Source organism: Mya arenaria, chromosome 14 (genome assembly GCF_026914265.1).
Source record: "Mya arenaria isolate MELC-2E11 chromosome 14, ASM2691426v1".
Taxonomy (NCBI): domain Eukaryota; kingdom Metazoa; phylum Mollusca; class Bivalvia; order Myida; family Myidae; genus Mya; species Mya arenaria.
Window position 1 is genome coordinate 22,143,415 of NC_069135.1, and position 26,030 is coordinate 22,169,444.

The window sequence follows — 26,030 nt, forward strand, 5'->3', positions numbered from 1 at the left end:
CTGCACTTTCTGAGTATAGGTTGTCTCTCTTAGATTGTAATTTTGCACTTGGCTAATAGCAATTTTGATAATTTCAAGGGCCATAATCCAGCAGTGCTTGGGCAGATCTGGCTGGTTAAAGACAGGGATAGGGGTCTCATGGATATCTTTATACTGTAGGAGTTTGATCAAGATACATTGTACAATAGAAACTGAAGACTTTATCACCTTAGGTCAGTAAAGTTAATAGAAATAAGAATCAGAAAATTACATTTAAATGTTTATTTACTTATGCATGGAATTTACATTGAATGAAGATACATTATAATTGCATAACATGGATTATTTACCTAAGTTATATAAATCTACACTAAATTGGTAACAACAAATAAACTATTGCTTTTATACAAAACATACAACATTGAATGATTTGGAAATACAAATAGAGATATTAATAAATCACTACATATGAACAGTCTTTAACATGTGCTAACTGATTTCAAAGACTTGTATGATTAAGGTGACTTCGAGTTGTGATGTAGATGCACTATGACTGCAAATGCAATCGGCTTTTTTTAAACTTCAAAGACAGATGAATTAATTGCCTATCAAATTAAAATGTACACAACCAATCTACATATCACGGATGATGTCAGTTGCTGCATTTACAAAACAAAATTTTGACTGATGAAAACAAAAATAATTTTTCGAAATGGCAACCTTCATACAAAATGTCGCTAAAAAAAGTATCCGCAATAATCTTATATCATTTATTAGATGAAAGTGTTTATAGTCATATGTTTCAACATTTAATACCCTCCAGTTTTCCAAACCAGGAAATATTGACAAACTACAGATTTTTTTTGGACAAATCACTAGAGCATGGTGTGAATAAGTAATGAACAGCATCTTTCAGATATAGCTCTATGATTCATTCCAAACTAAGGCCTTACAAACATAATTTTTAGTTTTTCAGGCACGCTTCTTTTTTTTAAAAATACTTCTACTGGAGCTATCATTATTTTTCATTCTAAAAATAAAATTTTCCATTATTTTTTAATTCTTAAAAATTAAATTTTCCATTATTCTTAATTCTTAAAATAAAATTTTACAACAGTTTTACTCCAAAGTTATTAACTTAAGACAACATATTTAGAAATGTTTATACTTGATGAACGACTATTATTATATATAGAATAACTTACAAAAGTCACCTTTACTTATATTCAACATTCAAAAATGAATAAGTAAAAAAATCAATACCTAATGAAAACAATAAGTGAAGTTGAATAAAATCCATGCTTATTTAAAAAAGAATTTGCCTGACAAACTAGATATTATCTCATCTTAGCCTAACTAACAAAGCAAACATGTACATACCAAAACAAAATCATGCATCATTAAATGATATTTTCCTGAAGCAGAAATGCAAACTTTACTACAAGATGATGAACTAACAGATTGATGAGATGAGATATGTGATACACCTAGCACGAAATACAGCGCTACGTGTGACATAATTTTATCATAATCTCTTTAAACAATGCCTTTAGATTGTTTCACATAAACACATGTAGATTATATTGTGAAGATGAATTACCAATTCTTGGATACAAACATGTAAAATTCAAAATTAAGAGGCTGGAGCCAACCATGAGGGCCTACTGGCATGACATTTTTGATAATTTTTATCTTTAGCATGTAAATACTACTAATAGGCAATTTACTGAACCTGCTTTCAATGTTAAGTTATCAGTGAACAAAATGGTTTACAAGGGCCAAAGGGAGATAAAAACTAGAAAACACAACTCTGTAAAAGTTGCCTCCCTTAGAGTATACTTTCGCTAGGGCTGCAACATTTTGAGGGCCATAATCCAGTCATGCATGGGCAAATCTGGCTGGTTTAACAAATGGAACCAAGCACATATGGATATCTACCTACTGTATAAGTTTAATTGAGATGCAATCAAGATTGAAGAGTGTATCCCATTCACAAGCAACTGTTTACTGACGCTGGACAACATGCCATTGTAGAAACTCTTCTGGCCCGAGGCCAGTGGAGCTAAGAATATATGTTATATACATTAATTGCTTTTGTGTGTACAGTGATATTTTCTTTTAGTCAATTACAGTAACCAAATATGGATATATTCCGTACCACTTACAAAACTGGACATGAGTGGCAACCCGCAGAAATAAGTCTTACCGTAAAAATGATATAAGTAACAAATATCAAGTTTTTTATCTTAAAAAGAATGGCATTGCCTATGGCGCAATGTTGCTCTTTTTTTCCAGGCAACGGTATTATGTTTCTTTCTTCTGTAAAACATATTTGATTGGATGCCAAGGATAGCCGACTCATTTCTGCTTGACGCTGTACACGTTGTCATACTACTTGCTCTGACAAATAAGATATGTAATATATGATTTTATATTGTGATTTGGTAAGTTTTGAAAAAAAATGTGATTATTTTTATCATAAAATGTCATACATCAGTGTGCTACCACATCATTAAGTAATGTTGGCACCAGTTTGGTAAACCTATACTGTATAATACAGTCAGAGCTACATAAAGGGACATAATGGGTAAATTGGCTTTAAAATGAACCAATTACAATCCAAAGTCAAAGCAATTGTTTACATCAGTATGAATACCAATTGTTATAAGGGTGTATCATTACTACAGTCAAATTACAACCATTTCAGGATCCACTGTTCTGACCAAATCAAAGGTGAACTATCATTTCGAATTTTGGAAAATGCTACCACTTTTGATTTTGTTTGGAGTGTTGTGGTTTATTGTGCAAATGTAAATCTGTAATGTCCAGTGTTTTTAAATAAGAAAAGTTCTACGATCAGAATCTAGCCTATGGTATAGGAAAAATACATGTATGTTTCATCTTTAATGTGCCAGTCAAATTAACAATCGTCATTACACTTGATTGATTGAAGCCAATGTAAACATTACACATTACAAAAATACTTATGTACGTACGATTAACTTTAAACAAATAGCTATCTGCAGCTGAGTATTACACAGAATTTTACAATCGGACAGGCACATTTAAAGTCTGTTTACCTAATGATTAATCATAAAGTCTTTATCATTTTATACATTATTTTATTCTTAGCTGCCAGATTTTTCACAACTAATTTAGCACTACATGTATCAATAAGACTGATCTTACACACCAAAAATTGAATGTATCAAAATGTTTTGCATAAAACCCAAAAAACATATCATCATTTAAATACCAGGTACACTATCACATGGAAAGAGGAATGATATTGTCCTCTAAGAACTTCTATTATATAAAACTTGATAAAGTAAAGTCAAAATAAGCTACCTGCAGTTGAGTTAATTAACCAAATATTTGAAATATATGTACTTAGGCTAATTTCTTGATAAATCTTAAATAAATCAGGCTTGAACAGTCAGAACCCTTAAGGCATAATCTTCATAACCAGATTTAACTGAATATAAAACATAAATGATTACATTATCATTTTTGTTATAATGCTAAACATTAATTATTCAGTTGAGCTGTATTAAACAGGCTTAACATTGTATGATAAATTATTCGCAGGTATACGAGAAGAAACCATATAGCCTAATGCCATTGAAAAACAAATGATACAAAAAATACAAATGATACAAAAAATCATAAAAAATCAACATGTCATAAAATGTTAAAACCCATTCTACAAGCATTTACACAAAGAGAAAGACATTTTTGAACAGTCAAGAAATGATATGTTAGCAAAAATGCCAAATAAACTGATAAGAATTGAAAAAATCCAAGTGAAATGAAGTACGAACAAGTGGACCCCACAGAGAACATCAACACTGGTCTGTTGTTTTAACTGTCCACCCAAGGGCGAAACTCTTCAATTATAAAAGCTTAAGTTTTCGGTCTTGCTAACCATATAAGTATTGCCTCTGGCAACATGAGTTCCAAGTTTCATTGGAATACTGTGAAATCATAAATGTTCGTGGGCATGAAATTTCGTGGTTTGCCGAAAAAAAAACAATTTCGTGGGTACTTAAATTCGTGGATTTTCATTTTTGAAAAAAAAAAATCGAAGATGCGATCGTCCTAGATCGTCTGCATAATATCCACGCGCTGGCCCGTGATTTCCGTCTTCTACGTCACTCGGTTTATGACACTCGCTAATGTGGTACGACATGCCAATTAGTGCATATACCCATGTCACTTATCGATTTAATTGGGAATAAAGGTAATAAAAGAAGATGTACCCTGATCATAAATACAGATAGGGGAAGCCATTTAATGCTAATTAAGAATTTTGCAAACTGTGAAAACACCGAAAAGGTGCGTATATTGTCACGTTCGGTGCTTAGTAACCTTCAATGTACTAGTAATCGATTAATTATATCATTAAATAAAAAAATCGAGTACAGACACTCATCACGCACATCTTGTAAACTTGGAGATTTTCATTAACAGCACACGTGCTTATAACTGTCATTTGCTGCATAAAACACATTAAATTGATTTGGTTCATTATTTGATAAAGGCAGTTATAATATATTAACAGAATAATGATCGTAAGTTATACAGTGAGACAGGTTTTAACACTGTATACTGCGACCTCTGTAAATAATATACTAGAGTATGTACGTAACAAGGCAATTGAAAAAGTGAATAAAGGGTTTATATTTCGTGGGATCTTGAATTCGTGGATCACCTAACCCACGAAAACCACGAACATTAATGCCCCACGAACATTAATGATTTCACAGTATCTAAATTGATTTATTTAGTTTTTGCCAAGGTTAGAACATTGGCTTTGAGAAGACCACACAGAGACACCAAGGCTGCAACAATAACTGAACATTTTTTCTTTGGAAAACAGGTAAGCTAAAACTTAAAAAGTAAACTTAACCAACAAGGCAGTAGAAACCTTCCAGACGGCTTTAACCCTTTCTTTCATAGAGAAGTGGCCACATCAGGCACCCCTAGTTAATTCCCTTGTAATATATCTCTAAAGTAAAAATGCATCTTCATGATGCTTTGTATACAAAAGTTAAAAGGCATATCTATGAAGAAAAGGGTTTTAATACACATGAATATGCATACATCATGATAATGACACAAATATTGCTTTGTGATGAATAGATTATCCCTGAACACGGACAATAACATTCTCAACTCTTATCCTAATCTTTAATTCGGCGGAATCAAGAAAATGTTGGGTATTCCCGAAAAAAAGTCTAGACTGTTTTATTACACGATTTTGAAAAAAAAAAAACACTTCTGAAAATAGAAAGACTATTTCAATTAAATTTACAAAAACTATGGGCATGTAAATATGACAGGTCAAGGTATCAAAAAAATACATATTAGAAATATTAAGATTAAAAAAATGGAAACAAAAAATTCTTTGTAAGTAATATGTCAGAAAACCAACTGACATGATGTTGAATCACCCTGTTATAATTATTCATAACTGTTAAACCATTTAAGAGGTAAACTGGTCATGTAATAACCCTGGTCAAACAACTGTATCTGGACTTCGATTCAATATATTCATAATTATAGAAGGTAATTATCAAGCATCTAAATTTTAAGTGCCATTTTAAGTATTTCAATAGATTGGCATGAACTAAATCCCATTACACGAATGTTCTACAGAAATATTATATACAGATTCCATTTAGAACTATGTTGTGTACTTCAGATGGGTATGTTAACAAACTTCACAACAAGCAGTTCAAGGAACCAGCGTAAAGCCTACTAAGTGTAGCTAGAGTTTTGTAGGCAGAATGCAGTACCACATGAGAGCCCTCCTTACTAGGCAATAACTTCACATCATGTGTTTTAAAAAGCACCTTTGGTGACAAAATTGACAAACAAAAAAAAGACGTAAAGATTAGGCTACACCTCCTGAAAATCCATGAATATGGTTTTTAAAGTTCATTTTAGATGCAGATTTTTAATGCAAAGATTAGAATAAAAAAAAGTGCTTTCCGTGATGCAGCAAAATTCTAGACAAGGAAAGCTCTCTGCAAACAGTCCACCAGTGTAACAACTTGAAAGCTAAAAGTTAAAGCAATGAACCTTGAGGTCCAAATTTCTGGAACACACTCAAGTCCCTTGTTACAGGATCAAGCTAAGCTCACTATGTTCGTTTCTGTTTACCAAAATACCCTGGGTCTAGAACGCTACGTTTATTAGGACACAGACAAAACAAAACAGGTAAAAAACGTAATACCATAGATTGGACGCAGTGAAAAAATGTGAAAATTAGTTTTTTGTCTTGACTTGTGAATTTTATTGAATCATGAAAAAGGCAAAGGTTATTGTAAACCATGGAATATTAATTACACAAGCATTATGTGCCAACACCTTTAGCTAACTATTACAATCATGTGTCACAGTGTAAACAAACAACACTGCCTTAATCGTAGAAATTTCCCATTTAAAAGAATTTTGAGATTTTTAAAGAAACTTATATGAGAAGTTTCGATAACCGTAACTGCTTTTTGTTATGTAAGATCCAGCATTAGGAAGTAATTTCGCTCAATAATATAAGATACTTAAACCTGCTATGCTTAAGTAGTTTCGAATCTGGTGCCAGATTAAACTAGTATAAAAAATGAAATAACAGTAAAGTGAGGTAATCCTTAACAAGTGTCCAAACAAATAATTTGTCAAATTATGCGAATGTCAAATGAAAATACAAAACAAAGTTATGATTTGTATATAGCATCGGATGTAAGGAAATATATAATTCTGACAAACTTTGCAGAAATTATATCATAATGTCATAATGATCATTGATCAGTATTCAAGAGGTGATCAAATTACAGATGATATCAAGAAAATAGTCATAGAAGTGTGAGATAATTTTGTAAGTATTTTATATTTTGACAGTAAGAAATGACGTCCTAAATCTCAATGATTTTTTTTTAGGATGAAAAAATTACATTCTACACATTTATGTAATAATGTAATTTTTATACATTTTCATAATAGTTGACACAAGAGTGTCTGAAACAAGAGTGTTAGAAACTCAATTATGGCCGCTATCTAAATCAATAAGAGTGGAGAATTACACCTGTAAATGATGCCATCAAAATCAATTACAGACAATTCAAAGATGACGATATCAAACTTAACTGAGATAAAATGTCAGCACACTTTGTTATCAATTTCTATTCAAGATTTGGAACATTATATAGGTGAATTTTGTCCGATATTATGCTTATAAAATATTTCCACCAAGTTTGGTAATCATTAAATGAAATAATGGATGTGTAAGCGGACAACTTTACTGACTCTGTCTGACCAAAATGGGTATTTCCATAATAAGTCCAATTTGTTAAACAGGTGTATAAAATATATTTAAAAAAATGATGCAGAATTTAAATGAACAATTAAGTTTTCTATTTCTACAAACAATAGTAAAAAAATAGCACAATACAATTTTATTTTTTTAAGAAATCAGAAATGTTTTAACCATATTGTAATCTACAATGAATAGTGAAAAACATTGGCTTTTTCATAAATATCTCAAACATAATGACTTTGTACAGCTTGATCTATCATTAACAACTTCATTACAAGAACAACTATATTTAATAATTGGAACATTTACCTCGCAATCTCACTAACACAAAATGAAAGAGTGTATCTTTTTTTTTAATTTTATAATTTTTAGCACCTTTATGTTGAAACTAACATATACTACGAACATTCCAGTATTCCATTTGATGATAATTCCCTATCAATGAAAAACTATACAATTATGCATATGCAGTTCTAAAAATTATGTGGCACTCTTTAAAGCTAAGTAACAGAACTCGTACTCCTCTACCATCAACCATTTTCACAGTAGAAATCATTCTCACAGTTAGAATCAATTTTCATTGAGGTATAGCACTCTGACAACAGTGTTATAGCCTGTTTATACATTTTCATAGATATTGACTTAAGGTATCTGATGCACAATGCGAGTTTTGTTTGATCATGTAATTGATCGTTATGTTAAATGTTTATGCCTGGTGTCCCCATATAATATTGGTATCATTTGAAAGGCGTTTTCTTACTTAATTCTAATACGGTATGTAAAAAATATTGACCGAAGAAAATTAACATAATTGATAATGATTAATGTTTTTGTTCTTTATTTCAAATGACATCAGACATCAACTGGTCAATTTTGCAATCTTTCAACATAAAAAGGTTGTTAGAAATATTTTATAGTCTAGTTTTTTTTCATTTTCTTTCTTTTCATAACAAACCATTGACCAAACCAATATGTCCAGGCCGCATGCATCCAAAATTCAACTAATTGTAGACCAGATACCTTATTTTGTCAAGATATGGCATCTTACACATTTGCACAGAAAAATAACATTCAGATGAAACACTATCAGCAGCATTCTCTAGTAACTGTTGTCTGCTACTCCAGAAATTGTTGTCTGCTACTCTACTAATTGCTGACTGCTACTGTTTGAACTGAACAAAATTTTATGCAGTTTCCATGCCCTCCCCAGCAGGTTGAACAAAGGAAATCACTTCTTCGTAGACTAGCTCTGCAAAAAACAATGACAAAATTAATATTATAAGTATCTTCCATGGCCGAGAGTGTAAGATAGGTTCATTCCGACCCGAGTGTAGGGTGTTTTGCGGAAACGAAGTTTACAGAGTTTCCACAAAACACCGTGCAGGAGGGTCGGGATGAAACTATCTTACACGAGCGGCTATGGTAGATGCTTTTTCTCCCACCTCAGTTAAACAAAATTAATTAAAAATGTATTTTTTGCTGGAAATCTTTTGTGCTTAGTGAAAATAATTGCTTATGGATATGCGATAGCACGTGGTTGTCATGGATACTTGCGCAGTGATCCAGTTAATGTTAATAGTCAAATCGGTCTTTTTAAATAGTTCTAAGGAAAATGAAGCATTTTTTCTTGAATGGTGTGTGAAAACTGTTTTATGGTGACATTTGAAGCGAGAAATAATTAATTAGCGTTCTAAATATTACCATAAGACAAGATTTCCTTGATGCTACTGACGACTGTCTTCAACAAGGGAGATTATTATAATGTGGTGACCGTTAAAAAGGAGTTCCATACGGGCATTTTATCTTCACCCATGGGCAAGAAAAGAATATCTAGCATGTTTAAATAATTGGATCTACTTATCTGAGGTGGGAGAAAATATTTTCTTAATCCTCACCTCAAATCAATGGATTTTCGCCAAAATAAATGAAGTGAGCGGGCGCAATAAATTTCAATTTTTCATTTATGAATGTCATTTTTTAAAGTATTCTTTTATTTTCCCTTCTGGGCGTAATTGAAGCATATACCCCACATGTATTCATTTACTAACTATTTTAGTTTCCCGGGACTTGTCTGAGACAGAAAGAAAGTGGTTTTCTTGTCATTATTTGATATTTTGGTGAAAACTAGTGAGCAGTTGCTTGAAAAAAATGAAACTACCTGTACATTTTTTTTTAATTAATTAAACAAGAGGGCCAAATGGCCCTGAATCGCTCACCTGTCATATATTGCACATTGGTTTGATAAGAAATCTGGATGGTTCAAAGTAGTTAAGGTTTTTTAGAAGTCTGGGTCATTTTTTACCCCAATGCCAAAGTTTGGACAATAAAGGTAGAGGTCCACTTAATGATGTATTATGCCAAATAGCTCTAGTCCTTGTGAATTCGGAGAGAATCTTTTTTTTATGCTTCTATTATATACAAATATTGAAAACCTAAGCCTATGAACACGGGGCGTGGCCAATTTTGACCCCAGGGCTAAAGTTTGAACAACCTTAATAGTGGTCCAATAAACGATGCTTCATACCAAATATCTAATGCCTTCGCCTTTTGGTTTAGGAGAAGAAGATTTTTTAAGTTTTCATCATATACATATATAAGGAAACCCATGACCGCCTGGGTGGGGCCATTTTTTGACCCCAGGGCCAAAGATTGAACAATATTGGTACAAGTCAACTAGATGATATATCATGCCAAATATCTAAGCTCTTGTCACTACTTGATTTTACGTGTGTATCTATATATGTATATTGTTTTTTAATTGTTGTATGTGGCCCATATTGAAAATTGGTATGTGTACTAAATATGTTATCCAGTTTAAATTAAGACGTTACTTGTCTTTGTGAGTTTTGAGAAGATTTTTTAAGTTTTCACTATAACACATATAGAGAAAACCCATCAACCCCGGTGTGTCGCCAATTTTGACCCCACGGCCATAATTTGAACAAATTTTGTAGAGCTCCACTAGACGATGAATCATGCCAAATATCTAAGCTCTAAGCAACGTAAGTTCAGAGGTGATTTTTGATTTTTTTTACTATAAACATATATAGAAAACCCATGACCCCCCGGAGCGGGGCCAATTTTGACCCCAAGGCCATAATTTGAACAATCTTTGTAAAGGTCCACTAGACGATGAATCATGCCAAATATCTAATCTCTAGTCCAAGTAAGTTAAGAGGAGAAGATTTTTGAAGTTTTAACTATAAACATATTAAGTATACCCATGACCCCCCGGGGCGGGGCCAATTTTGACCCCAAGGCCATAATTTGAACAATCTTTGTAGAGGTCCACTAGACGATGAATCATGCCAAATATCTAAGCTCTAGTCCAAGTAAGTTCAAAGGAGAAGATTTTTGAAGTTTTCACTATAAACATATAGAGAAAACCCATGACCCCCCGGGGCGGGGCCAATTTTGGCCCCCAAAGCCATAACTTGAACAATCTTTGTAAAGGTCCACTAGACGATGAATCATGCCAAATATCTAAGCTCTAGTCCAAGTAAGTTCAAAGGAGAAGATTTTTGAAGTTTTCACTATAAACATATAAAGAAAACCCATGACCCCCCAAGGGGGTGGGGCCAATTTTGACCCCAAGGCCATAAATTGAACAATCTTTGTAAAGGTCCACTAGACGATGAATCATGCCAAATATCTAAGCTCTAGTCCAAGTAAGTTCAGAGGAGAAGATTTTTGAAGTTTTCACTATAAACATATAGAGAAAACCCATGACCCCCTGGGGCGGGGCCAATTTTGACCCAAGGGCCATAATTTGAACAATCTTGGTAGAGGACCATTTGGTGATCCTACCTACCATATATCAACGGCCTAAGCCTTGTGGTTTGGGAGAAGAAGATTTTTAAAGTTTTTCCTTTTGGTTGCCATGGCAACCAGAGTTCTGCATGGAATTGAATTCTTTGAACAACTTTGATAGAAGACCACCCAAGGAACATCCCTATGAAGTTTTATTAATATTGGCCCAGCAGTTAAGGAGGAGATGTCTTTTAAGTAAATTGTTGACAGACGACGCACTACGCACGCCGGACAAAAGGCGATCACAAAAGCTCACCTTGTCACAAAGTGACAGGTGAGCTAAAAACAAATTGTGCAATGAGACAACAGTTTGGTGTGGCCTTAGGACAAGAAAAAATATTGTTGGTTTCCAATTTCACTTACAGATTATATTTCCATTTAAGCTTCAAAATGTTGTTATAACATTTATTCATTCCCGCCCTTAAAGCCTCATCATTTCTTGTGAGGTGCTCTATAAAAATCATACATACATATTTCTTGCTGATAAAAGAAACTACCAAACAGGAATAAAAGATCAACAGTAAGTAAAAGACTGTCCAGTGGCAATAATATTTTTGGGGTCAGTGCTGAATTTAGGGGAGGTTGGAACCTATATTTGCTATGCCAAAAGATGAAAATTCAAGATGTCTTTTTATAGCAAAACTGTATTTCAGCTTTCATATTTTCAATCATGCTGATAACTCGGTTCAGAAATCAGATTAAGTAAACATACGACCCATTTTGCTATTTTTGAAAGCCATACTTTTTGTTATGTTATAATGTTCTCGGATAATTTTTTACATTTCCTTTTCCTTCACTCAAAATATGGGGTCACCAGGGATCCAAATTTCACACGTATGTGGGTTGAATTCCTTAAAATGACAATCAATCAACGACTAGATTTTAAAGTTTTTCTTAAACAAGCTATAGTAGCAACCTTATTCAGACATTCAATAAATCACACATACTTCTCCATTCAGGTATAGAATACTCCATTGACTCGAAGGACTCGTCATATTTTGGCGCAGTGGGTTCGTCAGAAGGATCGGCATATTGGCTAAGGTACGGGTGGGCGAGTGCCTGCTCGGCTGTAATGCGCGTGTCTGCGTCCAGGTCCAGCATTCTCTCCAACAGATCTATGGCTGAAATATCAACATAATTTCAATAAAAACATGAAAAAAACAGCAACATAAGCACATGCCAATGCACGTCTGTTTTTCTCAGTCAATAATGGGGCATTACTCAACAAATATATTTGACAGAGTTATGGTCCTTGTTACCAATATGCATACTCTCACTGGTTACATGAATTGTGTTATATGTTAAATGTTTGTCTCTTACACTGTACACATGTCCAACATAAGATTTTTGTACTACAGAAATCCAAAAACATTTACAGGCTCAGCCCATGATGGTCATAATTTCTACTTTTATATTTTAGTTAGAGTTAGTGACCTTGCTATAAATGTGCATATTGTCACTGGTAACATGTGTTCTATTCTTCATGTTAATCTGTTACACTGTTTCATACTCGTACTTCATAAAATCTGTAACCGAGTCCCTTTAACCAGTCTGAAGACCACTCAACCAAACTTCTCATTTGTGAACATATTTTGAGATAAATGAGTTTATAGACTTGATTTATAAATAATTTTTTGTGTATTACTTACAGATAACTTGCACTTAATTTCTAGGAAGGACAGGGGAACTTACCCATTGGATTTGCTCCTTCAAAAACTTTCTTGAAATCTTTCTTTTCCCACTTTGGCAGTTGCTGAATATAATTTCTCGCCTGAAAAATAAAACACCAATTAAATAAAGAAAACAGCAACTATTATGATAAGGCATTAAAAATGTTTGTTTATGGTAACATCCCAAAAATAACTAGGTAGGGTAGGAAGAGAGCTTTTGTTCAAATAAACATTATGTCAAGATCATATCCTTGCAAATAGCAATATTTCTTGCAAATATCACTCATATAATGCTGTTTTTATGGAGCTTTAATCTTTCAAAAATTAATGACAGTTGATGTTTCAAATTACATTTAAGGTGGGAAGACCGTTTTTTTTTTTTTTTAATTACTAGGGACAAGGGCTTTTATAGATAAGGTCGAGTTACCTGAAACAAACAAAAGAAATTAAAGCCTAGAAATTAAAGCCTAAGTAAAAGGAAGATCCTTAAACCTTTCACACAAGTATAATTATACTATCATATATTACTTGTTAAATTTTCTCATATAGCGGACATCAATGCTGATCTGTTTAAATTTGGTCATTCAAACATTGGTGACATGAGTATATGTCCAAAGTTTTGTTTTAATAGCTGGAACATTTGTTTACTTATAGCCAACATTAAAACTTTTGCACAACAATGCCGCCACAGCTAATGCCACTAAGGCTATAACAATGCCTCAACTTTTATTCAAAAAGAAACAAGCTAAAAACATTCCTTGAACATAAAAGAATACAAAAATCTGGATAGAATGAGGAAATTGAGGTAGAAATAAATTTCTAGCTTGCGTATTAAACAAAGGTTTTATATTAGTTTCATTAAAGATTCAATTTTTTTCCCCAAAATGAAAATTTTCATTTTTCTTAAACTGTTAGTTACCAAGGTTAACACCCCCCTAAAAAATATTACTGTAAATACAAATAGTTAAGCTTAAAAAAATGGAATTCATCACAAGACCTGTGACAAAGGTTAAAGACATGATTAAAGTTATGGAACATGGACAATGGGACCATCTTATCAACGATGGAACCCTGCGCTCACTTTTACAAATCAGTATCCCTGCCCTATAATGGTATATATTCCATAACAACTTCTAAGAATGAAAACTTAAGATAAAGATTATCTTAATTTGAAAGTAAAGCTTTCAATCAAAATTATAAACTTTCATATCACACATTCCTTGGCCCATAATAACGAATAGTCATAATAGTAATAATTCAGAGTCTACACTCAAACACAGAAAAACAGTACTAAATGATAACAAATTATTCTTTTCCCATTCCTCTTCAATTTTTTTTTGAATATTAGTAAATTTTTCACTTATGACGGTAATTCAGCAGTGTTTACAGTCGATGGTCTGCTAGAGAAAAGGTTGAAAAGTAACAATAAAATAATGATATGCAGTTTTGAGCCTTTAGTCTAAACTCAGACTTGAGACTGTTCATATTCATAGGCCAAAGGGCCAGGATTACAAACTGTCTCTAGTCTGAATTTTCACTCAAGCGGCCAAACTGCAAATCTTTATTTTACTGTAACTCTTTCTAGTTTTCTAGTCGAGTATTGATGATGTTTATTATTTGGTAATCTTGCTCAATTACTTAACCATATTTTCATAAAAAATGAAAAAAAAGAAAGATATATAATAAAAGTGCTTTTCTGACTCCGATTAGAATGAGTCTGTAATCATGGCCTTTAATCTGACGATATTTTGCTGTACATTCATTGATAAGATGGCCCTGCAATTAACACCAATTATACAAGTACCTCCTCGCTACTGATCTTGGAAAGAAGTCGTTCATTTGGCGAGCCCGCAAGAGTTAGTATTTTTGTAAGTTGATCAATATCTTTACACAGTTAAGGTAGAAAACGAAATAAAATGTTATATAAACATATACCATACAAACCTACATTGTATATGGTATTATACATGAAAAACAGCGTATATGTACATTGAACAATTGAGTAAAAGCATGCAAAGCGAAGTCAAAAGTCATCCTTTTAATGTTTTATACGCAGTGGTCCAATCCAGGGGCCTGTTTCATTTTGGGATCTAAGTCGTAACTTCAATAATCTTAAATCTACATAAACATAACAAGATTTTCTTTTTAAATTTCCTTGACAGTGTGTTCATTTTCATTACTGTCTAAAGCTAAATATACACAAATATTTAGTAAAATAACGAAATTATGACACAAGATCTTTTCATTTTAAGACTAAAATCTTGATTGTAACAGGCCTGTACATTGTGCATCTTTTTTATTGCTTATAATAAAATGATTTCTCAAGTGTTTTTAGGATACGTTTTAGAAAAAAATTCAGGCTCCTTGGTTGCCGATATAAAGAGATAATTTGTAAGGATGAATCAGCCAAAGAGTTAAGCACACAAAAGTGTATCGTTTAGAAAACTTTTAAGACCAACTTTAAGCATCCATTCACACTGTCATTGAATATTAAAGGTCAATACACAAAGTTTATTTAATATTTTTTCCAAATTTAGGTTGATCTAATTGAAATAAATGAATTTGACATTTGTGCCATCAAAATTATTCACATAGAGAGCCAAGTCCATATTTTGTTGTTGTTTGCGTAAAAGGGGCATAAGTTGATTATACATCAGAGTTATTGGCCTTAATAAACATATTAGTATTGACTCTGGCAGCATGTATACTAAGTTTCAATTGAATATTTGGACTGTTTTATTAAGCTAAGGCCAAGGTTGAAGTGTTTTCATAATGACAATGCCGTGACAACACCAAGGCGATGCCAGTACCTCTACTGTTTCTGAAAAACAGAGCTTATAGGTGTAAGCCAAGTAATTTAAAGCTATTTGAGTGAGGCAGAAAATGGGGAAGACTACAAGATAGGTATCTATGTGTGCAAGGTATGAGAGATGGGATGTAAAATAAGGGTTTTATTTTATAGAGCAGGATATCTGGATTAAATAAGTGTATTTTCCACGAACAGAGGTGTGATTAAAAGTTGTTAGCAACAAAAATGTTAGAACCCAAAATCACACCAACATGGTCAGTAACATCTTTCTGCTAAAAGTTAACATTATTAAAGTGTGTTCTTTCACTATCAAAGCAAAACCATTTTAATTTAAATATAGATTTGGCGTTTCGGTGTTCTATCAAATAATGGAAATTTTGAGAGATAAAGAAAAGAAAAATCCTGATAAGCAATTTCCAGGAGCCTGTTTCATTGAAGAATGATTTAATGATCTTTGTCATAACTACAAAATCTTCAATCGTTTGGGGACATTACTGACGGCTGAAGTTCGTTGTCTTTCCCTTAACAGTATTGTCAACTTTAATATTGGCCTTTTTCATACCTTCATAAAGCAAACTGACTAATTTATGACTTGTAACACTAAGATAATTTACGACTAAGATCTAATGAATCAGGCCCCTGATTTTCAAACAAAATCACACCCCTGTTAAATTAATCAAAGCTCAAGCGTATTAATTACCTCTTTGCTACTGATTTTGTCAAGTAAGGCATCTTGAGGAGTACCCACTAGCGATAATATTCGTGTTAACTGATCAATGTCTTATGAAACAATTAAGGAATGAAAATGATAAAAATCATTTCTCCGGAATCAAGCTAGACAGACACCGAAAGAAAAATTGTCACGCTTCCTCGTATTTTGAGGGAGTTCTTCTACCCAAAAAATAAAGATCTTCAAGAAATTTCTCCCAGTTTTTTTAGTCCAGCTTAATACTAGTAGCAGGCTGTTATGTACAAATAAGCATTTTTTCTCACTAAACTACCCATTTCTTCATGGTCAAACCATGTTAAGTCTTTCTCATAATCTTTATTAAGTTCTTACTGCATTTATGGCCAAAAAAAATATAGATAGGCTTAGCTCAAACAAAAATGTGTAGTGTTTGTCATTTTATTTAATGGCAAATAACCAGAGACCATGTGTCATTCTTGCATACTTTTATATTACGGTATGACAGATTTCCATTGAAAAAGGCGTTAGGCCAAAACATCACTGCGTATAATTAGGAACAAATATTTTAGACAGCTTATTCTCAGCTCAGATTCTTTAATCTTATCACCCCCCCCCCCCCCCCACCCAACAATGATCATGAAACAATAAAGGATACGATCAGTGCCAGGAAAAAGCGGTCGTCCAGTCAGCATCTCCGCCATAATGCAGCCTATTGACCACACATCCACTGAAAAACAAGGTATAAACATGAACATATGATAGACATCGAACTTAAAGAAGACTCTGTGGAAGAAGTACAGTGTCAAACTTCTCCCTATTTTATAATTTTAACTTACTCTATACATGCATAAACTACACAAGAGCGCTGCGGAACGAACACCAACACTTCTGTTTTTGTAAGTGTTACAAGGGCATAACTCAACTATTATTGCCAGAGTTTATGGGCCTTGCTGTTCATGTGTATAGGCAACATATGTACCAAGTTTCATCATACATCTTGGAGGTTTTCAACAGGGCCAAGGTTAAAGATTTTTTAAGGTACTGGGTATTACCGGTACTGAAACATTCTCAACTATGTGTCTCAATTTCAAGCATACAAGTACATGTATGTAAAATAGATGGTCTCTTTTGTATAATCCTCAAATAAAATGCATGTAATATCTAACCTTTTAAACAATGTAGCAGGATAGAAATATCGACAAGAGATGTTTGTCAAACATTATGCCCCCCCTGAGCGCCATGTTGTCAGGATTATATTTACCATTCCAGGTCACTGTGACCTTGACCTTTAGCCAGATGACCCCCAAAAACCATAGGGGTCATCTCCTGGTCAGGCCAATTCTCCAAGTCAAGTTTGAGGGCCATGGGTGCAGGCATTGTCGAGTTATCACTCGGACAACCTTTTACCATTCAAGGTGACTGTGACCTTGACCTTTGGCCAGATGACCCCCAAAAACAAAAGGGGACATCTCCTGGTCAGGCCCAATTCCAAGTCAAGTTTGAGGGCCATGGGTGCAGGCATTGTCAAGTTATCACACCGAAAACCTTTAACCATTCAAGGTGACTGTGACCTTGACCTTTGGCCCGATGACCCCCAAAAACAATAGGGGTCTTCTATTGGTCAGGCCCAACCTCCAATTCAGTTATGAGGGCCATGGGTGCAGGCATTGTCGAATTATCACTCGGACAACCTTTTACCATTCAAGGTCACTGTGAACTTGACCTTTGACCCGATGAGCCCCAAAAACAATAGGGGTCAGCTACTGGTCAGGCCCAACCTCCAAGTCAAATTTGAGGGCCATGGGTGCAGGCATTGTCAAGTTATCACTCGGACGACCTTTTACCATTCAAGGTCACTGTGACCTTGACCTTTGGCCTGCTGACCCCCCAAAACAATAGGGGTCATCTACTGGTCAGGCCCAACCTCCATGTCAAGTTTGAGGGCCATGGGTGCAGGCATAGTTGAGTTATCACTCGGACAAGCTTTAAAATTATTTTACCATTAAAGGTCACTGTGACCTTGACCTTTGACCCCCAAAATCAATAGGGGTCATCTACTGGTCAGACTCAACCTTCATGTGAAGTTTGATGACCATATGTCCAGGAATTGTTGAGTTATCACTCGGACAAGCTTTGGTCTACCGACGGACCGACCGACCGACCGACCGACATGCCTGTGCAAAGCAATATACCCCTTTTCTTCGAAGGGGGGCATAAAAATTATTTTCTATTCAAATCTGGATTTAAAATTACTACAGTGCAAGGGGTTAGAAGGGTCCATGTGACCTGCTCAGTCACATTTACATTTGAATGAAAATAGAAATCAGACTAACCATACATAGCACTTTTTTACTTACTCATACCACGTTTGAGAGTATTTTGTTTGTTTTTACCTCTGCACAAAAAGGTACACAATAAAGGTTGATGCCAAAATTATTTTTTTAATTTTAATGCATTACCATGTTAAACACATTTGACAAAAAAACATATAATTAAGGTACCGACAAATAAATATATGCAATATTTTGGCATTTTTTCAACTGGGGAATCTGTGGTTAAATAGCTATCAATTAAAAGTTTCATTTATAAAGGCTAATTTGTTTTTTCATAATGTATCGGAATGATGACAAGTAAAAAGGGCGTAACAGTTCAATAATTACAGAGTGGACAAATTACAAGTCTATTCACTTATAACGCACACTTTTCATGTAACATTGCCCCTGACAACACTGCCCAATAAATTTGCATCTCTCACTACCCTTGTAATTGAATTTTTACACTGGCCCTAAAGTGCTGGTGCATAAATTCAATAACTCAGTAGTGGGTTCTGTAACTATGACAAGTCTCAGGCAATACTGATGACTACAAAATTGTACAAACCTGTTTGATTATAATGCATCCAGTTCAACATAATCTCCGGAGCGCGGTACCATCTTGTGGCCACGTAACCTGTCATTTGGTCATCTGTGTGTCGCGCCAGGCCAAAGTCTAATATCTGGAAGATTACGGCAAAATAAATACATGGAATTCTATATAAATGAAAGAGAACTCAAGTGTACATAGTTTAAAAGACTCAATCATGTTTGATTGGATCAGACAGGAGTGTGGTTGTGGGTACGATACCAACAGGGACACAGTTTCTGCCCAGGAAACAGACTCAAGAGTGATTCATATTAACTTTCGACTGTCTTCACAAACGCAAAATAAATTCTTATCAATCAAAAGTTTTTATACTAAGCAGACACCAAAGCCACCAAGGCTATATCTTGGCTTCTGCCATCAAAAACAATGATTTAGTATATCAGTTATATCAAAAACACTTCAAATAAACCCATAAATTAAGTATGACGTATGTTAAAACAAACCTTCAGTTCACAGTCTTCATTCACTGCTATATTGCTTGGTTTTAAATCCTGTAAAATAAAGGTAAACAAAAAGACCAGATTTATAATTATGAATGAACAGATTTCATACACATTAGCATATAACATACATGTACTGTACCAAATTTCTATCATGTATGTGACTTGTAACTTAGTGAAATTTTCATTGACCCAAGTTCATTTTGTATATTTACAATTTATTTTCTGGCTTCATCAATGTTCTTATATAATTGTTTTTATTACTTTCCAGCGACTGGAAAACCCATGTGATATGAATAGGTTCACTTTCGGGGACTCATTGTGCCAACTGTATTCAAAGAGGTAAATAAAATCTTTGTTAAAGCTGCACTCTCACAGATTTACCATTTTTACAACTTCTTTATTTTTTGTCTTGGAAAAAGCAATTTTTGGCATAAATACCTGCAAATCAATGATAAATGACTGATGACAAAAGATCAGATCGCATATTTTTATATTTCCTCTACAAAATTGATGTTTTATGCAGTTTTTCCTAAACCGTTAGTAAGTTACTGTTTAAGCCATAAAGAATTATATTTGGAATGGAAATATGAAAATCTGCGATTTGATCTTTTGTCAACAGTCTTTCATCACTGGTTTGCAGATATTTAAGCAAAAAATTGCTAATTCCAAGACAAAAATTAAAAAAGTTGGAAAAACATTCAATCTGTGAGAGTGCAGCTTTAATATTTGCATGTAATTGATACAAATTTTGTCCCTGGCCATTTCTAAGAATGGCTCCTAGTTTGTATCTGATGGAAAATCCCGCCCCATTCCTTGCCCAAACACCGTGAGATAATTTCTCACCAAAAAAATCCTTTCCCAGGCATTTAACGTGAAAATGTTCTTTTTTGAAGAACATGGTACAAGTTACACAAATATAAAATATTCATATTTGACTGAATGGAAGAAATACAAGCCAACTTACTCTATGAATAATGCCAGCAGAATGGATATACTGAAATAGAAATAAGAAAACATAACCAATATTGACTACAAATTTTCATTGTAGATAGTATGCTACAAGAGATAATAAATAATTATGTCTGGGAAATATTGTGAGAAAAATTCAATAAAATCTGATTTCATTTTCAAAACATGAATTTCAACATCATTCTGAAACAGAATTGGAAAAAAGTCATCAAAAACAGAATTCATTCTATAGTACCCTTGCACTTCGAATTTTATTTCAAATTTGGAAAAAATAGTTTTTGCTTTGGGAATAGCCAGAATTTTGGCTTGAATCGACCTCATTTCACTCTTTAAATTCAGCGTAAAAAAAAATCCTGAAAAATAAATTAAATCCTCATTTTTAAAAACTACAAAATGTAATGTGTCAAATAAAGCATACATTTGGTTGCCAGTTCATACAATTCTAAGGAAATTTGTAACAGAAAAGTTATATAAGGCTTACTTTTTAAAAAAATTGAAAATTTGTGAAATAAAAGGTTTTCTTAAATGGCAACTCAGGTAAGATGGTATATGTACAAACCTTCATTGCACGTAGAACCTGATATATTAGAAACTGTACATGATCATCACTGAGTCTCTGTGTTTTGATTATATTGTTCATATCCGCGCCCATCAGAGCTGTGGCCAGGTAACTGAGAAACAAAGAATGTTATGTAACAAAATTGTACATGTACAAATAACACATACATGTATGATATCGGCCTAATTGTTTAGAATTTGCTTAAATTAACAAAGTCATTTTTGTTACTTTGAAATCTTTATTTCTCTGGAAGTTTCACAGATACACATATGCTCACCAGTGTTCCTAACAAGATTACAGACAATGTTTCAGTTGTAGTTGTTTTATTGAAATAAATGAGCACATCATAAAATATTTCACCTTTGAAACTGCCTCATTGAACCAAATTTTGATAAGTTGTATCTGGATATTTGTCATATCAGCCCCTATCAGAGCTATGATCTTTTGTCAATATTTTTTACAAAAAACATTTATCTAAACTTTTGACAGCCAGTATTATTACCAAAATGTGTAGAATTGGTGCAAACTTCATGTAGGTTTCTTTTTAATTTAAGTGAAAAAACCATCAGTACCTTCAATTACATCAATTAAAAATACTGAAAATCCAAACAGTTCAATTTCCCATCATCAGATCTTTACGTTGGCAAGAAAGATCAGTAGTCTGATTGAGTACATGTTATATAAATATGCTTCAAAATATAAACTTACACTTCATCGAACTCATCAAATGTTTCTGTAGGTGTAAACACATCTAGAAGGCCGATTACCTTGAAATGAAAAGTGATAGAATGTTCATTTTTCAAAATAAAATTTCAAAAGAACGTTTTTTTTCCATTTTCTGAGAAAAATTCTCAGAGTATTTTTTCAAACATTTTGGTAACAATGAAGATTTTTTTTAATAAAGCTGTATCAGAAGGAAACATCATTATTTTAATGAATTATGAGATTCTCAATATATAACAATAAATAACTTGGTAGTAGAGTAAAAAAAATCTTGGTAGAAGTAAAATGGGGAATTTCAGAGGCTATTTTGGGGAAAATTGTGGCCCTTGAGGAAGTAACTGGGTATCTGCTACGGCAAAGAAGGGTTCAAAGGCCCAGTATGCAATTATGAAATATTTGTTAATTGGTAGAAAATTCACTCAGTTTGGTAACTTCAACATGTACGGCATACAGCTAAATTTTTTTAAAAAGAATGACTTTTATAGAATAGAAAGATGAAGAATATATAATCGCACAACTTACATTTTCGTGCACCATATGCTTTAACATTCTTATTTCTCTGTATGTTCTTTTGGCATGAATGGCCGACTGGAACGGCCTGGACAGTTTCTTTATTGCTACCTTCCTGTTAGTTTTTGTATCAAGTGCAGAGCTGAAATAATATATCAAAAAGTTATTACAATTTAATAAGATATTTTTTTCGATTTAAATGAAATAACCACCATTGGTGATACAGAAACTGTCTTACTGATTTCCAATACTTCATAAATCATTAGACAGAAATGTGCATTGTGCATAATTGTGTCAAAGAATAGATGAATAGACACAAAACATTAAACCACAAAAATACACCAAGCCAAAAAAAACCTTCATAATTTTAAACGAAACATAAAGGAACTTAAACATAAAAAGTCAATAAGAAAATATTGTGATGTGAGCGTCTATATCATTGTAAGAAACAGCCATCCAGTTAGTGGAAGTGGCCACTAATCCAAATAATTGTACGTTGACAGGAAGTTTTTTGCGAGTTTTGATATCGCAAATTCTTCACGTACAAATTGTTGTGTACCAAAAGTGGATAATTATTCCGATCGTGATTCTGGGTTAAAGCCTTAGTTAATTGCTTCAAGAAATTATCATAAAAATAAGAAATTTTACCAAATAATGTTATTTTTTATAAGTTCTGTACACAAAAAATAAATACCCAACAAATAATAATGAGTGTGATGTGTTTTTTTTCATTTCATACTGTCAAAACATAACGATATATAAACAGGAAAGGCACCTGCAAATCTGCGGTTCACAGTTTTACAACAATCCGAACACCTCAGAGACGGTCGGGTTGTTATAATTGTATTTACCAGATCTATTTAGTAGTTTGTCGGAGATGGCCAAGATGTTACGATTGGCATAATTGTTGTCTGTGTAAGTCAAGTTTCGTTTTATTGGATAGGTAAATCCTGTGTTTTAATGCATGTATTAAGCTTGTTTTGTGCAAAATATCTTTGCACTTACATGGTAAAATATGAATATAAACCTTTATTTATTATTTCAAACACAAAATACTTCCCTACATACAATTTCAATATTTTTCACCCCCCCCCCCTGTTTTTGCACAAACTCTTTAGACGTTAGAGATTAGAAGAATCCTGTATAACATACATGTCTATTATTTTAGACTAATTTAGTGGCAACATGCTTGTGTTCATAGGATTAAGCTCCACAATAAAAAAGGCCACTCTCTTCTTAGTTTATGTCATTAATCGCAGTAAACAATAATCTTTTTGTTATAATTACTTAGCAATTGTTATGCAACCCCTGTAACAGTTCAATTAAACATGGAGGAAAGGTGTGCCTGTTACGAGGTCAAACCAATGGACACCAGACCACTATCATGGATTCTGAGTTAGCAAACCAAAGATTAGGTTCCAAGCCATTCACACACTGATACACAGTCACTATACAGTAACAAATGTGATTTAAGTCAAAGTGCATACCAAACTTGTCCATAGGCCCCAACACCAACCGGTGTTAAGCATTGGTAACGATTTGGAACCACCCAGTCGGTTTTATTCAACTCCACCCGGTAAAACCCGTCTTTAAGCGGTTTTTTGCCCGCCATTTATGCATACAAGGCTTTGATACACCGATATAACAAATAAAACAAAGGGCTTTGCAAAATTTTGCAACAACTGAGTAGAAATTTACGATTGTTTCACTTCCTGTTATTTGTCCTAGACTGGTTACCGTTATGAGGTATATTTAGACATGTTTTCGCAGAAATGTGTGCATACAGTCGACTTTTGTGTCAGTGCTTTCGATTGGCTAAATATGGAAATGATAACCAATGACATTACCGTTAGCCTTTGAGGGGATTTTCTAGCTTGTAAAAAAGCTAGCACTTTAAAGGCAATCTAGTTTAAACTGTTTTATTTCCCTTTTTGTAACCCATACTGATAGATATGCATAGACATTGACGCTAGAACAATAGTCTCAGCACTATTTTTCTTTTAAACCGTCCCATTCTGGAGGTCTCAAATTGATTGAAATTCTAAATATTTTTGTACAGGAATAGATCTAATTCGAAGGCAGGAATAAATAAGCTACCCGGGAAGTTGAATTGTTATAAGTCCCAGGTTATCTTACCTGTCCTTCACACTGTCACAATACAGTGTTTATTAAAACTAGGTATTTTAGACTCCGATATTTATTCTTACATGTCTTGCAATAATTGCAGTACTTGACTTTCTCGATATATGCAAACATCGAATCATGCAGTAAATCAAACATATCGGGCTAAAGAAAATGATTTTTACAATGCGACCCATTTATAACACAACCATCCTTTTTGACATTCTCAGGTACATGTGTGCCCACCTCCCACATCCTCCCCTTCCGCATTTTCCCAGTTACTGAATTAAAACACAATCTTCCTCACCTTTATGGAGGCTGCTACGACCCTGGCAAAGCAGATCACATCACATAACACTAGTATAAAACTCACCCATTCAAGAGCCAAACTGCCGGATGCAATCGAGACAGAGTCGTATCACAGTCGGTATACCATGCCAATTATCATGTTTGGGACATTCAATAGCGAGTGGATGAATAGGTCACGGGAGACTGAGCCATGTCGGCAGCCGATGGATCTACGACTCATGAATATCTTGGGTGGTATTCCCATGCCACTGACTCTCCTGGTCCTATCGGAGTTGTGCAACAAAGGTCAGATGTGTTGTGTCCTCCGTCGGCCGATATGCTCCTATCGGAGCTGTACAACGTACCTTCGAATGTTTTTGTCCACCGTCAGCCGATGTGCTCCTATCACCGTCGGCCGATGTTCTTACATTGAAGTTCTGTAACAGTCCGTCGAATGTACAGTAAAACTGCGATCTCTCGAGGACGCCGGGGTCCGAGCTAAAACATCGAGGGAATCGATGTTTCGAACGGCCCGAGTTTCAATTTTCCGGTCTGTTATGAAATATATTTCAATGTACTTTAAGTTGGAAGTCGTCAAACCGACTGTTTACTACGGCACCGATATATTTTGCACCCTTCGTTTGCCGATGTTCTCCTATTGAAGTAGAGCAACGCATCGTCGGGTGTGTTGTGTCATCAGTCGGCCGATGTTCTCATATGGAAGTTGTGTAACGTACCGTCAGATGGCTTGTGTCCTCCGCCGGCCGTTTTATCTTCGGTCGAAGTTGTACAACGTACCGTCAGATGTGTTGTGCCCACCGCTGACCGTTGTTCTCCATCAAAGTTGTGCAACGTACCGTCAGATGTGTTTTACCCACCGCTGGCCGTTGTTCTCCATCAAAGTTGTGCAACGTACCGTCAGATGTGTTTTGCTCACCGCTGACCGTTGTTCTCTATCAAAGTTGTGCAACGCACCGTCAGATGTGTTTTGCTCACCGCTAGCCGTTGTTCTCCATCAAAGTTGTGCAACGTACCGTCAGATGTGTTGTGCCCACCGCTGACCGTTGTTCTCCATCAAAGTTGTGCAACGTACCGTCAGATGTGTTTCGCTCACCGCTAGCCGTTGTTCTCCATCAAAGTTGTGCAACGCACCGTCAGATGTGTTGTGCCCACCGCTAGCCGTTGTTCTCTATCAAAGTTGTGCAACGTACCGTCAGACGTGTT

At 34.2% G+C, this 26,030-nt stretch overlaps 1 protein-coding gene across 2 annotated transcripts; it reads right to left on the reverse strand.

Annotated features, from left to right (window-relative positions):
* Positions 1–246: 246 nt before the first annotated feature.
* On the reverse strand, positions 247–24,113 carry LOC128216613 (mitogen-activated protein kinase 14-like). Of its 2 annotated transcripts, none has more exons than XM_052923237.1 (12): positions 23,885–24,113; positions 22,410–22,539; positions 21,873–21,931; positions 21,165–21,276; positions 20,601–20,630; positions 19,637–19,684; positions 19,152–19,266; positions 16,927–16,998; positions 14,579–14,658; positions 12,797–12,875; positions 12,052–12,225; positions 247–8,543 (listed from the first exon to the last, which is right to left on the reverse strand). In XM_052923237.1, the coding sequence occupies exons 1-12, from the start codon at positions 24,007–24,009 to the stop codon at positions 8,479–8,481; spliced, it is 1,089 nt and encodes a 362-aa protein (XP_052779197.1). In that variant the 5' UTR covers positions 24,010–24,113; the 3' UTR covers positions 247–8,478. The 2 variants fall into 2 exon arrangements, with proteins under 2 accessions (XP_052779197.1, XP_052779198.1); XM_052923238.1 differs by lacking the exon at positions 14,579–14,658 and adding an exon at positions 16,284–16,363.
* Positions 24,114–26,030: the final 1,917 nt, after the last annotated feature.